The sequence below is a fragment of the Euprymna scolopes genome, chromosome 9, assembly GCF_053919585.1.
Source record: "Euprymna scolopes isolate OS-2025 chromosome 9, ASM5391958v1, whole genome shotgun sequence".
NCBI lineage: Eukaryota > Metazoa > Mollusca > Cephalopoda > Sepiida > Sepiolidae > Euprymna > Euprymna scolopes.
In genome coordinates, this window is record NC_136490.1 from 140,446,229 (window position 1) to 140,459,785 (window position 13,557).

The 13,557-nt window shown below is 37.6% G+C and overlaps 1 protein-coding gene across 1 annotated transcript in view; it reads left to right on the top strand.

The window, feature by feature from the left end:
* Positions 1 to 5,563: 5,563 nt before the first annotated feature.
* The window catches only part of LOC145284878 (translin-associated factor X-interacting protein 1-like), an 84,043-nt gene continuing 76,049 nt past the window's right edge, over positions 5,564 to 13,557 (top strand). Inside the window, exons 1-2 of the mRNA XM_080133907.1 lie at positions 5,564 to 5,781; positions 12,093 to 12,186. Coding sequence (XP_079990033.1) covers positions 5,738 to 5,781; positions 12,093 to 12,186 — 138 coding nt within the window. The 5' untranslated portion in view covers positions 5,564 to 5,737. The remainder of the gene's footprint in view (positions 5,782 to 12,092; positions 12,187 to 13,557) is intronic.

Below are 13,557 nucleotides of genomic sequence, written 5' to 3' on the forward strand. Positions count from 1 at the left end.
GCAGCTGGTAGCACAACACATAGCTTCTCTATATCTCATTCCCTATCATATATGGTTACGTTTCCAACCCGTTTCCCAGACCAGCAAGAACATGTATCACTTCTAGATCTGTTTCTGACAAAAGTTCCTGAATTTACGTTACGAATGCCCACAGCCCACTTGGAAATGCTGATCATGCAGTGATAATGGTTGAAATCGCCCTAACCTCTAGAGCCAAAACTGAAGAGCCATTGCTCAAAACAACGAAATATTATAAAAAGGCTGATTGGGAAGCCATCAGGGATCTCATTAGAGACGCCCCATGGCGAAATATCTTTTCACTTCCTGCTGAACAGTGCGCAAATGAGACCACTGAATGGTTCAAAATGGCAATTGGAGCACATGTCCCCACGCGGAAATTTTATAGCAAGCCCCACTCTCCCCAATGGTTTATTTCTACTTTTGCAGCTGCCATTGCACAAAGGTAGCATGCGTACCGCAGATTTAACCGACATAAGCCCAGTTCAAACTGACATAAGTATATAGAAGCCAGAAGTAACTGTAAGAAAGAAATATCAACAGCTAAGAAAGAATTTACTGAATCCACCAAAAAATGCATCGAAGCACAGAAATTAGGAACTCGTGATTTCTGGAAAATCTACAACAGTGTAGTAAATAATGGGCAATCAACAATTCCCCTAATATCCAACAATCACGAGGTTGTTTGCTCAGCAACCAAGAAGGCTAACATGCTTGTCAGTCGGTTTGCCTCCAACTCCACACTGGACCCTGCTAACCACCCCCTTCCTGACTTTCCTTTGCAGACAGACACCACGCTAGACGATCTGAAAATCACCCCTGCGCAGGTGCATGGTATCATAAAAAAATCTTGACACTTCAAAAGCATGTGGACCTGATCTCATCCCGGTTATACTATTAAAAAAGTGCTCTGGCGAAGTAGCTCCAGTTCTCTCCAAACTTTACAACAAATGCCTTAATGAATCTTGCTTTCCTGACTGCTGGAAAACTGCTTCTGTGGTACCAGTTTTCAAGAATTCTGGCAAAAGAACCGACCCATTAAATTATCGCCCATTAGCCTCCTCCTACTCTTCGCTAAAATATTTGAGTCCATAATTAACCAAGCTCTAATCCATCACCTTACAGATACTAAACTTCTGGCCGACCAACAATATGGATTTAGGCAAGCCCATTCCACAGCAGACATCCTAAATGTAATTTCTGAACGTATATACTATTCACTGGACAAAGCAGGGGAGGATAGAGCAGTAGCTCTAGATATATCTAAGGCTTTTGATAGGGTACGGCATGAAGATCTTCTCAGGAAAATCAGATCATACGGTATCACTGGAAGAATACTTAACATAATTAAATCCTTCTTAGATAAGAGAAAAATCCAAGTTGTCCTCAGCGGTTGTACATCTAAACAATATGATATAAATGCGGGATTGCCTCTATTATTCCTAATATTCATAAATGACCTTCCTAACAAAATTGTCTGTGAGATGGGTATATATGCTGATGACATCACGCTCTATAACAGACACGACAGGAAAACAAATGGACATATATCTAAAGAAATGGCAGAAACACTAGAGGATGACCTCCAATCTATAGTGGAATGAGGCAAAAATAGATGGTCACATTCAATGCTGCCAAGACTAAACTTGTTTCCTTCAATAATTAAAAGAAACCATCTCTACCACCAATAGCAATGGCCAAAGATTCTTTATCTGAAAGTACATCTTTTAAACTCCTCAACCTAACGTTCACAGGAAACAAGAGTTGGAACAATTACATTGAGAGCATTGCCAGGACCGCTGCGAAAAAGGTAGGTTCTCTCTATCGTGCTAGAAAGCTACTAATGCCTGAAAGTATCCTGTACCTCTATAAGGCCACCATTCGCCCATATATGGAGTATTGTTGTCATATTTGGGCTGGTGCATCTGCTACTAGTCTCTCGCTCCTGGCAGGGTTCAAAAGAGTCGCCAACCTGATAGGTCCTGAACTGTCATCTAAGCTTCAGCCTCTGTCCCATCGACGAAATGTAGCATCCCTCTGCCTGTTCTACAAGTATTTTAACAGAGAATGCTCCGATGAACTGCAAGCACTTGTACCCCCTCGACGTAAATACCTTCAACAAACCCAACAAGCAGCTAAATCCCACCCCTTCACAGTAGAGATCCCTAGATGTAAGAGAGCTTTCTACTCCAGTAGTTTCTTCCTCAGATCCGCTAGACTTTGGAATTCCCTTCCGAGTTCCTGCTTCCCCAACTGTACTGACATGCAGAAGTTCAAGTGCAACGTGAACCGACATCTTGCTGCCCAACTCCCCACATAGTACCCCTGTAGGTTATATCCCTGATAGTAGCCCCCTACATCAAAGTGGTAATGTGTCTTGTTTGGGGTGAAAATGTAATTAAAAAAAATGTTAAAGAAAAGGAACCCTATTTGATTAATAATAAAACTGAATTTCATTCAATATAAAATATAAATATTATCTATGTAAAATTACTTAATTTTAAAGCAATATACAATCTAATACTGATAAAACTGAATTATGAATTTAGGGGAAAAAATAATTAAAGAAACATAAAACACAATCAATTCTTGACCTTCGGGATGAGATCATAGTGTAATATCTGTTCTGATACTATAATTCACCTTTTCTGTCTTCGGCCAGTGTAGGAAAAATCCTTCATGACTGGGGTATGGGTGACAAAATGCCTCCCCAAGGTACCAGATTTAAACTGCACACTTCCAGTGAAGATCTGGTTGGTACTCTCCTACTTCGGACTTTCCATACTCTCTGACCCTTCACAACTAGTTGCTGTGGCGCCAGTTGACTTTATCTACAGTGTTTTTTGGCACGTTGACCCTGCGTAAACGGGTTTAAATTCAATGGCTGCTCCCTGAGGTTTTCTTCTTTCACTGTGCATATATCTCATACATTTTTTTTGTAATCGAGCATGTATTTTATTTTTTTGATTTCTTTAAATAAATTTAATTCATACTTTTATTTCGTGCTTGTTTTTATTTTATTTTTATTTTACTTTAATTTATTTTTATTTTTATATTATATTTTCCACATTAATATTTTTATTTTTTGTTACATTTATTTTTTCATACATATTCAAATAATGCTTTTAACCTTTTTTTTTTGCCTCAAATAGTATCTTCAAAAAAGTTTTTGTGATTAAATAAACCAATGAAAACCTTTTGCATATGCACTTTTTAGGGAGCAACCATTAAATTAAAACCCGTTTATGCAGGATCCATGTTTCCCGGTTTTTTATTATTGTTGTTGTTGTAATAATAATAATAATAATAACAACAGTTATATTTTAGATAGGATTTTCAAGTTAAATTTTATGGTATCTTTTTAGTGCAGAATAATTAGAAAGCTCCCCAGATGTCGGAATTTATCTTACTTCCAGATAAATTCGACGCTAAAGTAACTAGGCTGAAAAAAAAGCATGAAACAAAAAGGGGGGGGGGTAAAGAATGAAATATAAATGTCTTGCTTTTAAAACGAAGAAGAAACTTTATTTACAATAAGTTGCAAATTTTTCCCTTTGCGGACATTAAACTTAAAACGCCAATGTAACTTAAAATGAAAAAGTAACATGTAAAGAAAAAATAACGACACTGCTGGTTCTTACAAAGAAGTTGTGCGTATCCATTACGAATACAACAAGAATATACAAAATAGTACTATCTCCCATTCACACTAGCATATGAAGTTAATTTCAGGAGCGTACTCACAATTGAAAGCCTGCCAGGCAAGTGGCCTTTTTCTTTTTTTTGTTTAAAGTTCTTTGAGAATTTTCCTTGTCCTGCGTAAAAACCGTAGACACACATGTATTACAGGAGCAAGACCTCGTCGCTTGTCCGGATAGGAAATTCCATAATACCTTGTCACGTAAAAGGTATTTTCTTTAAATTCCACTCCTTGTAAAATAATAATAAAATAAATACGTGCAGGACCGCAGCCACGTAGTTAATTTCCAGAAGCCTGTCTCGTCACAGCCGGGTTTACTTCTTTCAAGGAGGGCTCTTCAAAATTCCATCTTCAGCGCCGGGCAAAGAACACGGTCTCTCTCCTCGACAGCAGAATTTCAAAAGAGGGTGAAATACGCGCTGAGCTCGTGACGTCATCACAGAGCTAGCATTTCTCTTTTCTCCAAATTGAAGGGAGTTTCGTACAAAAAAGGGACACGGAACCCAATCCAATAAAACAATATATATATATAAATATAAATCATGAACCAGCATAAAAAATATAAGTATATACACAGGGGGGGGGAGTATACAATTGTTGGTGTAAAAACAGAAAAAATTCCAACACAGATAAAATATTATAAAACAAACAAACAAACAAAACTTTTTAAGTTTTAAATATATTTCAAAGAAATAAATTATGCCCAGTGCTAAAATATCGAATTGATCGATCGTTTTAGTTAAAAAAAAAAGAAAGAAAAAAAACCTGTTGTGAAAAATGCTTCTAACTTTAAAATATTTGGAAATACTCAATAAAAAGTTTTATTTATTATTAAAAGAACGGACTGAAAAATATTCTCATATAAAAATTTTTGTTTTGCAGTTTAAAAAAATAAATAAAATGAAATATTCGATTTCCTTCGATAGATATAAAAATCAAAAACAAACAACTTACTGTTATATTTTGTTAGATTAAAATTATCCCAATGTGCAATTATTATAATAATTGCAATTATATAATTATCCAAATGGAGAATTGTTTTTTATGGCCACGTGGTTGAGCACCGGAAACTTTCTTTACCTACATGTTGATCTGGTAATGACATCACACTGTCATGTTCACTGGCCTACTCTCTCTCTCTCTCTCTCTCTCTCTCTCTCTCTCTCTCTCTCTCTCAATATCTGTGCCTTGCCTCTGAGTGATGTCGATCGAGTCGCTTATGGAGTTCGAGACGATTATACAACGGGGATATCTAGCATTGACTAGGCAAAAATTAAATAATTTGGGACACTAATCCATCAAAAAAAAAAAAAAAACTCGTCTCCACAAGGCAGTGTACGAAAAAGAAACAAAATTTAAAAAAACACACCAAATAAAACATTGTAGCCTTTCGAAATTGAAAAATAAAATAGCGATCATAATATAAATATTATATTTATATTTATGATCGCTATTTTATTTCTTTTCTTTTTTTTCAAATAAAATAGCAATCATAAATATAAATATTATATATGATCACTATTTTATTTTCAGTTTTGAAAAATTACATTTTTTTTTTTTTTTAGTGTATTTTTTAAGTTGTTTCCTTTTTGTAAACTGCCTCGGCAATGTTTGGGACTATGCTCCTGTGGAAACGATTTTTTTTTTTTTAATTTTTTTTTTTAGGTTAAAATGCTCTAACTTTAAGGCACTGATTTTTCGCCCTCATCGTCTCACGGTGTAAGGGAGGTAAATACTACCAACGTTACGGTGTAATTATCTCCCTTGGATTATTTTTTGAAATTACAGAAATTGACGATTATAACTTGTACACCCCCCACCCCCCCCCCGTAATAATTTTTCAAAATGTTTTTGTATAACCTTAAGTCAGAATAAATTTGCGGATATTGCATTCGTTAACAAGCATTCTTTTTCTCATGGATACACTGTGCGCAAGAGTCAAACTAAAAAAAAAAAAAAGTTGTGTATGTGTTTCCATAACGACAAAACATGGCCGACTAAACAACGGATTCTTTGAAAATGGAGGAAAGTCGTAAATCTATACACCTACCTTCATTGCCCAGGTAATCTATCTGCTATTTGTGGAATATTCATTTCGCTTCAACATTTCTTTCTTTTTAATCACAGCCGCGTTAAAAAAAAAAAAATGGCACTTCTGCAGTTTACCGACCGTTTCGGCAGTCGTGTCGTGTACTAATTCTTGTTTTTTATTTTGTTCTTTTAGTCCTCACATTTTATGAGCGATGTTTCTGTCAAAAGGGAAAGAATTGTAGTTTTATTAGTCTAAATCTATCCAGCTATCATTTATTGTTGTTGGTTTTTGACATTGAAGTAATATTTTATTTTAATTATTTTATTTCATTTTTTTAGCTCCTTACTAATGCAATGCATTGCAGTGGTTTCATGTCTTGTCTGGAGCAATTTCCATGAAAAAAAAATAATGTTACTATTTAGAAAAACATTCTTAACTTTAGTAACTATTCTGTATTTTCACCTTACAATTTAATAATAATAAAAAAAGAAAATACCTTAAAAATTGAACTCAACTTTAAAACAATATCTAAAAACACAGTAAACTGCAGAAGTATCAAAATCTAAAAAAAAAAAAAAATTAAAAAAAAAGATTTTTCTTTTTAAAGTCATTTTTTAAAATCTTTTTTGTTGAAATAAAATCATTTTTTAGATAAATTATAATTAATTTATTGCGCGTGTGTGTGTGTGTGTGTGTGTGTGTGTGTGTGTGTGTTTAATCCTAAAGAAAACGTATAGTCTCTTAAAACATAAGGGGTTACTATTATGGATCATGTCTAAAAAGGGACTGTAGGGAGTTGAGCAGCGAGATGTCTGTTTGCTTTACATTTAAACATCTGCAGTTTAGTACAGCAAAGGAAGCAGGATACAAGGGAAGAAATCTAAAGTCTAGCAGTTCGAGAGAAAAAATTATTAGTGTAGAAGGCTTTTTTAGCAACTAGGGACCTCAGCAGTGAAGGGGTGGGATTTTGCTGCTTGTCAAGTTAGTCAGGAGTATGTACATCGAGGGAGCATAAGTGCTATGAGTTCATCAGTGCATGGTCCATTAAAGTATTGTTTCAAATTTAAAAAAAAAATAAAGCATAGATATTCTGCAATATGTTCAATTTACAACACTGTAACAATGAAACAAAATATTGGAGTTGTGTACATTTTCAGCATCCCAAATTCCCAACTAAACATTTTCAGCATCCAAAATTCCCAATTAAACATTTCCAGCATCCAAAATTCACAATTAAACATTTTCCAAAAAAATATTAAAAAATGTATATGTAAAAACTGCTATGAAATTTCAGGTTCTGGTAAAGTCACCCATGGCAAACAGCTTTCACACCAGGCAGTATTAGGGTCGCAATCTGGCTAACAGGATTTTGGTGAAAGACTTGTGGCGTAGTGGATAAAGTGCTTGGTAACATTCAGTTGTAAATTACACTCTTCTGGAGTTTGAACACTCAGTGCGAGTGACACTCAAAATGCAATTGCAAATTACTTAAGACTTCTACCCAGTCATAGCTGACAGAACAAAAGCGTGCTACACCCGTGGATCAAATAAAGGGTTCCATTTGAAATTTTGTGCAGATTCCCGAGTTTGACAGAAATATTCCTGAGTTCAACAAGATAAACCTAAAGAAGATCAGATCAAAACATTGTGAAAATGACATTCAAGATGAGAATAGTAGTTTGAAGAATCCAAATAATACAACCAAACATAAATGTGCCGGGCACGGAATATGGAACCATCAATCAATGGAATGAAAATGGCGATGTTGCTTGTGCGCTATTCCTTTCTGACCCAAACCTTCCTCGATTTCACTTGCAACTACAGGGTCTGGCTGCTCTCGGAGTTAAGAAACAGCTGAAACTAATGAGGAGGACTTCATACAGATTAGACAATCCTAACGCATGATCTTTATGAGCTTTCTGCAGAAGTTCGACTTAACAACAAAACCCATCATGTTTTAACATTTGTTTTGCATGCTGGCATGTGTTGGATGGCTTCTAGAATTTGACTGCCAGAATAACCTATCTCTGGCCAAGTCTATCCTGGGCCCCAAAATCAACAGATATTATTCCATTCCTGTAATGATCCGGTCTCTGTTGATTTTGCGTTGGCATTTCAGTTCTGTGCAGTTCTAGGAGGTCCACCCTCCCAGGCCTTGTCTTCTTTCTTTAAAAAGAGGTTAATATATTGCTAATCACATGTGGCGTCATTACCGTGGAATGCCGACGGGGCTAACTAGACACGTTTTGCAGGTCAGAGTGCCCCTCCTCGGGGACACAGACTTAATAATCCCACTTTCCGACTCTGGTGTCTAAGTTCTTGTAATGAGAGCGAACGAAAACTCTTTCTCTCAAATCCGCCTTTCATGTTTTCATTCCTCTTCCTCTGCCAACTAACCCTGCTACCCCAACTGTTCTACATCCACTAACTGAAGCACTCTCATTTATTCTTTCAATCTGGACGTGTGGACACTTAAGAAATATGATATGCAATAAAATTCTGTTTTAGACATGAAAAAATTGCCACAGAAATGTATGGAATGCTTCAGACTGCTTTTAGACCATCTTGCATGAATTAAGCATCAGTTTTTGAGTGGCATCAGAGATTCTAAAAAGGCTGCCCCCCCCCCCTCGCCAATCTTTCACAATAACCACCCGTCTAGCTGAAACCGCGTTAAGGAGAAGTGCTTTCCAACACCCTGGAAAACCTCATCAGTATGTCCTGTATTTAAGAATGCAGGTGATAAGTCATCCCCCTCTCAGTACAGACCAATAAGTCCCTTGTGTGCCATGAGTAAGTTGCTGGAATCCGTATTAAATAGAGAAATGGTCAACCACCTCAGCAGAAATAACCTTTTTAGTGACACGCAATATGGTTTGCCGTGGTGCAAGATCTACCGCAGATTTTTTTTTTTTTTTACATGGTGGTCACCACTTATCAAGGCCCGGAAGCCACTCAGGGATAAGGGTTATTGCAAGTACAGTACGTTAGTGTGGAGATTTAATGAAGTGTTTACTTAAGAGGGCGGTTTATTAAAAATTTGTTAACATTGGACTTGAAGACATCCAAGTTATAGTCAGGTGGGAAGCAGGCAGACGGAACAGAGTTCCACAGACGTGCAGTTCTAAGAAAAAAAGCTTTGTTCACGGAATCCACGTTTTGATTTAGGCACAGATAAAGAGTGGGGGAAATTTTTCACAGTGGATTAGTGACTCTCTTGACAAAGGCTTTCTTTCTAGGGCAATTGCTCTTGACATATTAAATGCCTTCGACAAGGTATGGCATAAAGCCCTACTTCACAAGACTTCCAGCTACAGTATAACTGGAAATGTTTTCTCTATCATTAAATCATGTCTCTCTTATAGGCTCATAAGAGTAGTGGTCGATGGACAAAAATCAGAAGCCTGCAGTATTAATGCTGGAGTCCCTCAAGGGTCAATCCTGGGCCCAACTCCCTTCCTGATCTACATCAATGACCTCCCTAAACACATACTTAAATCATTCATTGACATCTATGCTGATGGCACGACCATCTACGGCAACACATCAAAGGCTGTAAATGACAAAGTTCTCTCTGATTCTCTCTCCTCTGATCTTGAGCATGTGGTTCAATGGGGGAAGACGTGGTTGGTTACCTTTAATGCATCTAAAACCAAACTCCTATCTTTATGTTATCAATGCTCTGATCCCCATCTGGCATCAATTGAAATGAATGGCTCTCGTCTAGGAGAAGACCCATGTTTTGACAAGCTTCTGGGCTTGACCTTTACTCATGATCTGAAATTGAACACGTACATCAAGTCTGTTGCCAAGGTCACTGGAAAGATGGTGGGATCTTTCTACCGCTCCAGAAGATATCTCACTACTGATACAATTCTCTATCTATATAAAAGCCAAGTACGCCCAAGGATGGAATACTGCTGCCATATCTGGGCTGGAGCTTCAAAAAACAGCCTATCCTGCCTTGACAGAGTACAAAATAGACTTTGTGGCTTAATGGGGGATACCCTTTTCTCTTCCCTGCAACCTTTCTCCCACAGAAGAGACGTTGCGAGCCTATCTTTGTTTTATCGTTATTTCCATGGCAGGTGCTCGTCTGAGCTCCAATCTCTAGTCCCCGTTCGCCAATCTTTTACGAAAAACACCCGTCTAGCTGAAACCACTGTCAAAAAGTTTCCCCACTCTTTATCTGTGCCTAAATCAAAACGTAGATTCCATGAACAAAACTTCTTTCTTAGAACTGCACGCCTGTGGAACTCTGTTCCGTCTGCCTGCTTCCCACCTGACTACAACCTGGATGTCTTCAAGTCACACGTAAACAAATTCCTGATGAACCGCCCCCTTAAGTAGATCTTTACTCCTAACGTACTGTACATGCAATAACCCTTATACCTGAGTGGCTTCCGGGCCTTGATAAGTGGTGATCACCTTGTAAAGAAAACAAAAAAAAAACACTGTCAATAATTTTCCCCACTCTATATCTGTGCCTGAATCAAAACGTAGATTCCATGAACAAAGCTTCTTTCTTAGAATTGCACGCCTGTGGAACTCTCTTCTGCTTGCCTATTTCCCATCTGACTACAATTTGGTCGTCTTCAAGTCCAACATAAACAAATTCTTCATGAACCGCCCCCTTAAGTAAGACACTTTATCAAATCTCCAATACTAACGATTACTACGACACTATCCCATTGATTACTGTACATGCAATAACCCTTATCCCTGAGTGGCTTCCAAGCCTTGATAAGTGGTGACCTCCATGTAAAAAAAAAAAAAAAAAAAAAAAGGCTGTGATAAGTCATTGATATGCTCACACAAGAGGATTTCCATGGGACCTTCTAGAAGTTGTTGGAACGGTACAACAAATACATTGCAGCCGGAGGAGATAACTTTGAAGGAGACTAGAGTTTCATGTGTGTACTATCAATAAAAGTACTCATATGAAAAAAAGTCTGGAAACTTATTGAAGGCACTTTGTAGCTCTTGTCCATATTTAATCTTCCTCTTAGTCCAGTCTTTATTATTTGCACTACACATCCATTATATCGTTTACACCTGAGAGTATCTTGTACCTTTACAAGGCCACCATCCGCCCATGTATGGAATAATGTTGCTACATTTTGGTTGGTGCATCTACTACTAGTCTTTCTCTCCTAGACAGAGTTCAAAAAAGAATTGTCAACCTGATAGGTCTCGCTCTGTCAACCAAACTCCAGCCCTTGTCTAATTAACAAAATGTTGCATCCCTGCACTTATTTTACAAGTATTTTAATGGAACATGCTCTGACGGACTCTAAGCTCTTGTACTCCCTGGACATAAATACTCCCAACAAACAGCAAAATCCAACCCTTTCTCTGTCGAGGTCCATAGATGCCGGAAAGCCTTTCATTCTAATTATTTCTTCCCTCAAACAGCTAGACTTTGGAATTTCCTCCCGGGTCCCTGCTTCCCCAACTGTACTGACATGCAGAAGTTCAAGTGTAATGTGAACAGACATTTTGCTACTCAACCCCTTATATGGGGTCTCTGCAAATTATATTCCAAATAGTAGCCTCCTACATCCAAGTGGCACTGTGCCTTGTTTGAAATAGCCATTAAAAGAAATACAATAAAGTAAAAAATGGCTAGTTACGTTTAATGCTTCCAAAACCAAGCTTCTATCTTTTCACCATCTGCACTCTGATCTCCATTTGGTGCCAGTTAAAGTGAATGGCTCTCATCTTGAGGAAGCACCCAGGTTTGAAAAACTTCTGGGACTAACCTTTACTTTTGCCCTGAAACATATCAAATTGATTGTAAAAACTGTCGAAAAAATGATTGGATCATTCTGCCGTTCCAGGAATTATCTCATTCCCAACGCAATTCTCTGCCGATGCAAAAATCAAATACCACATCTGGGAAGAAGCGGCTAAGAGTAATCTTTCCTACCTCGACAGAAGACAAAACTGTCTTCAAAATCTAGCGAGGACCCTTTCGCTTCTTTACTTACTCTTTCTCACAGAATAGACGTCATGAGTTAATCTCTGCTTTATCATTATTTTCGACTGCTCCACTGAGCAGCTGACTACAACATGGTCATCTTCAAATTTAATCTTAATAGGTTTTGTTGAGCCGTACTCTTAAATAATTAAACCTTATCAAGTTCAACCATTACCGATCATTACGGTGGTGTCTCATTATCTACCCGACATTCATTAACCCTTATCCTCGAATGGCCTTTGAGCCTTGATAAGTTGTGACCCCCCCTCACCTCCAGTAAAAAAAATTTTTTAAATGAAATAATTGTCCGATTTATTAATCCATAAAATGATAATGCACATTTCGCACTTTGTCTTTTGCAGAGGTGGTACCGGTGTGAATCAGTATTCGTCCATATCATCGTTGAACAAATTCAAACTCACGTGCCTTTCACTGACTCCAGCAGATATCAATAAGGTAATCCGCTTGAAACACTCGTTTGTCATCGAAAAACTTCAAATGTTTGGTTGGTTGGTTGGTTGTTTTTGTTTTACGGCATATCAACCCTTTTCGGGTTATTTAATGCCGAATCCAAAGATTTTGAAGAAAAAATTTTTTAATAGAATATATTTGTTGTTTTCACGTCAGTTTCTATTTAACCCATAGTTGGGACCCTAACAGGTACTACCACTCCGAGTCAGTGGACCTGGGAGCAATGGTAATTAAAGGGTGGCTCCACACTCCCCAAAGCCCACAAGCTGGGGCCTCACCACTGGATATAGTTTAAGGTCATATCCAGGACCCCCATTGAGGGACTTTTACCCTCTGTAAAGGGGCAGTCGGCGTATTCTAATGCCCCACCGACAGGGCCGATCAAATGTTTGGTATGTGAATTGACTACCGTTTCTTTTGAAAGCATCATGCGGAAATGGCAGGCTTATAATTAGTTTCTGCTTTGAAAGAGAATGGATCAACGGCAGATTTAGCACCTTAGTTATGCTGACACTTGAAAGGAACATATTTAACTTCACACCATTTCTGACGTCACTCAAAGGCTTCTTTCTCAAACATAAACAAAACATATTTTGAAATTGATTTGGTCTCTGAATAACATTTTTTTCTATTCAATTATCCAAAATAATTTTTATTTTCTTATATATATATTTTGTGGCAGACTAGGATATATTATACATATCCCCCAATCGCACAAAATAGGAAAAATGAATTGAATTGAGAAAGAAACGAACAACGCGTTAAATTGAAATAAACGAACTAGAATTTATTTCATGAAGAAACAAATAAAAGAAAGAGTACAGCACGAGTTTAGTTTGCCGTGCGTGCTCTCACTGTTAACTAGTGAGAGGGAAAGTCTATTGTCATAGAGAGAGAGGGTAAGAAAGTCAATCCAAACCATGGAGAGAGAAAGCGTGTAAGGTGTAAACGTACTCTGTTGGTTCGGGCCCCACACATAGTGGCAGGGGACGTGAAGTGTGGGCGCGCCCCGAAGGGAGCGGTAGGACCTTCGACCACTCAGGTCGGGAGCCAGGTCAAAAAGAAGGAAAAAGCTTAGGTCTCTTGCTTTTGTAGTTGTTTCCGGTGTCCTTCGCGCATGTGTGGATTTCCTTTAAAGGGAAGTGATGTTGCCCATGTGTGCGTACGTGTGCGCGTATGTGTGTGTACATGTGTGTATGTGTGTGTACGTTAGCATGTGTGTGTATGCACATGAATGTGAGTGTATGTACATGAACGTGAATATATGTACGTGTGTGTGTATGTTTGTGTGCAACAAGAAAAGGCTTTCACAATATATATATATATATATATATATATATATATATAATACTTAAA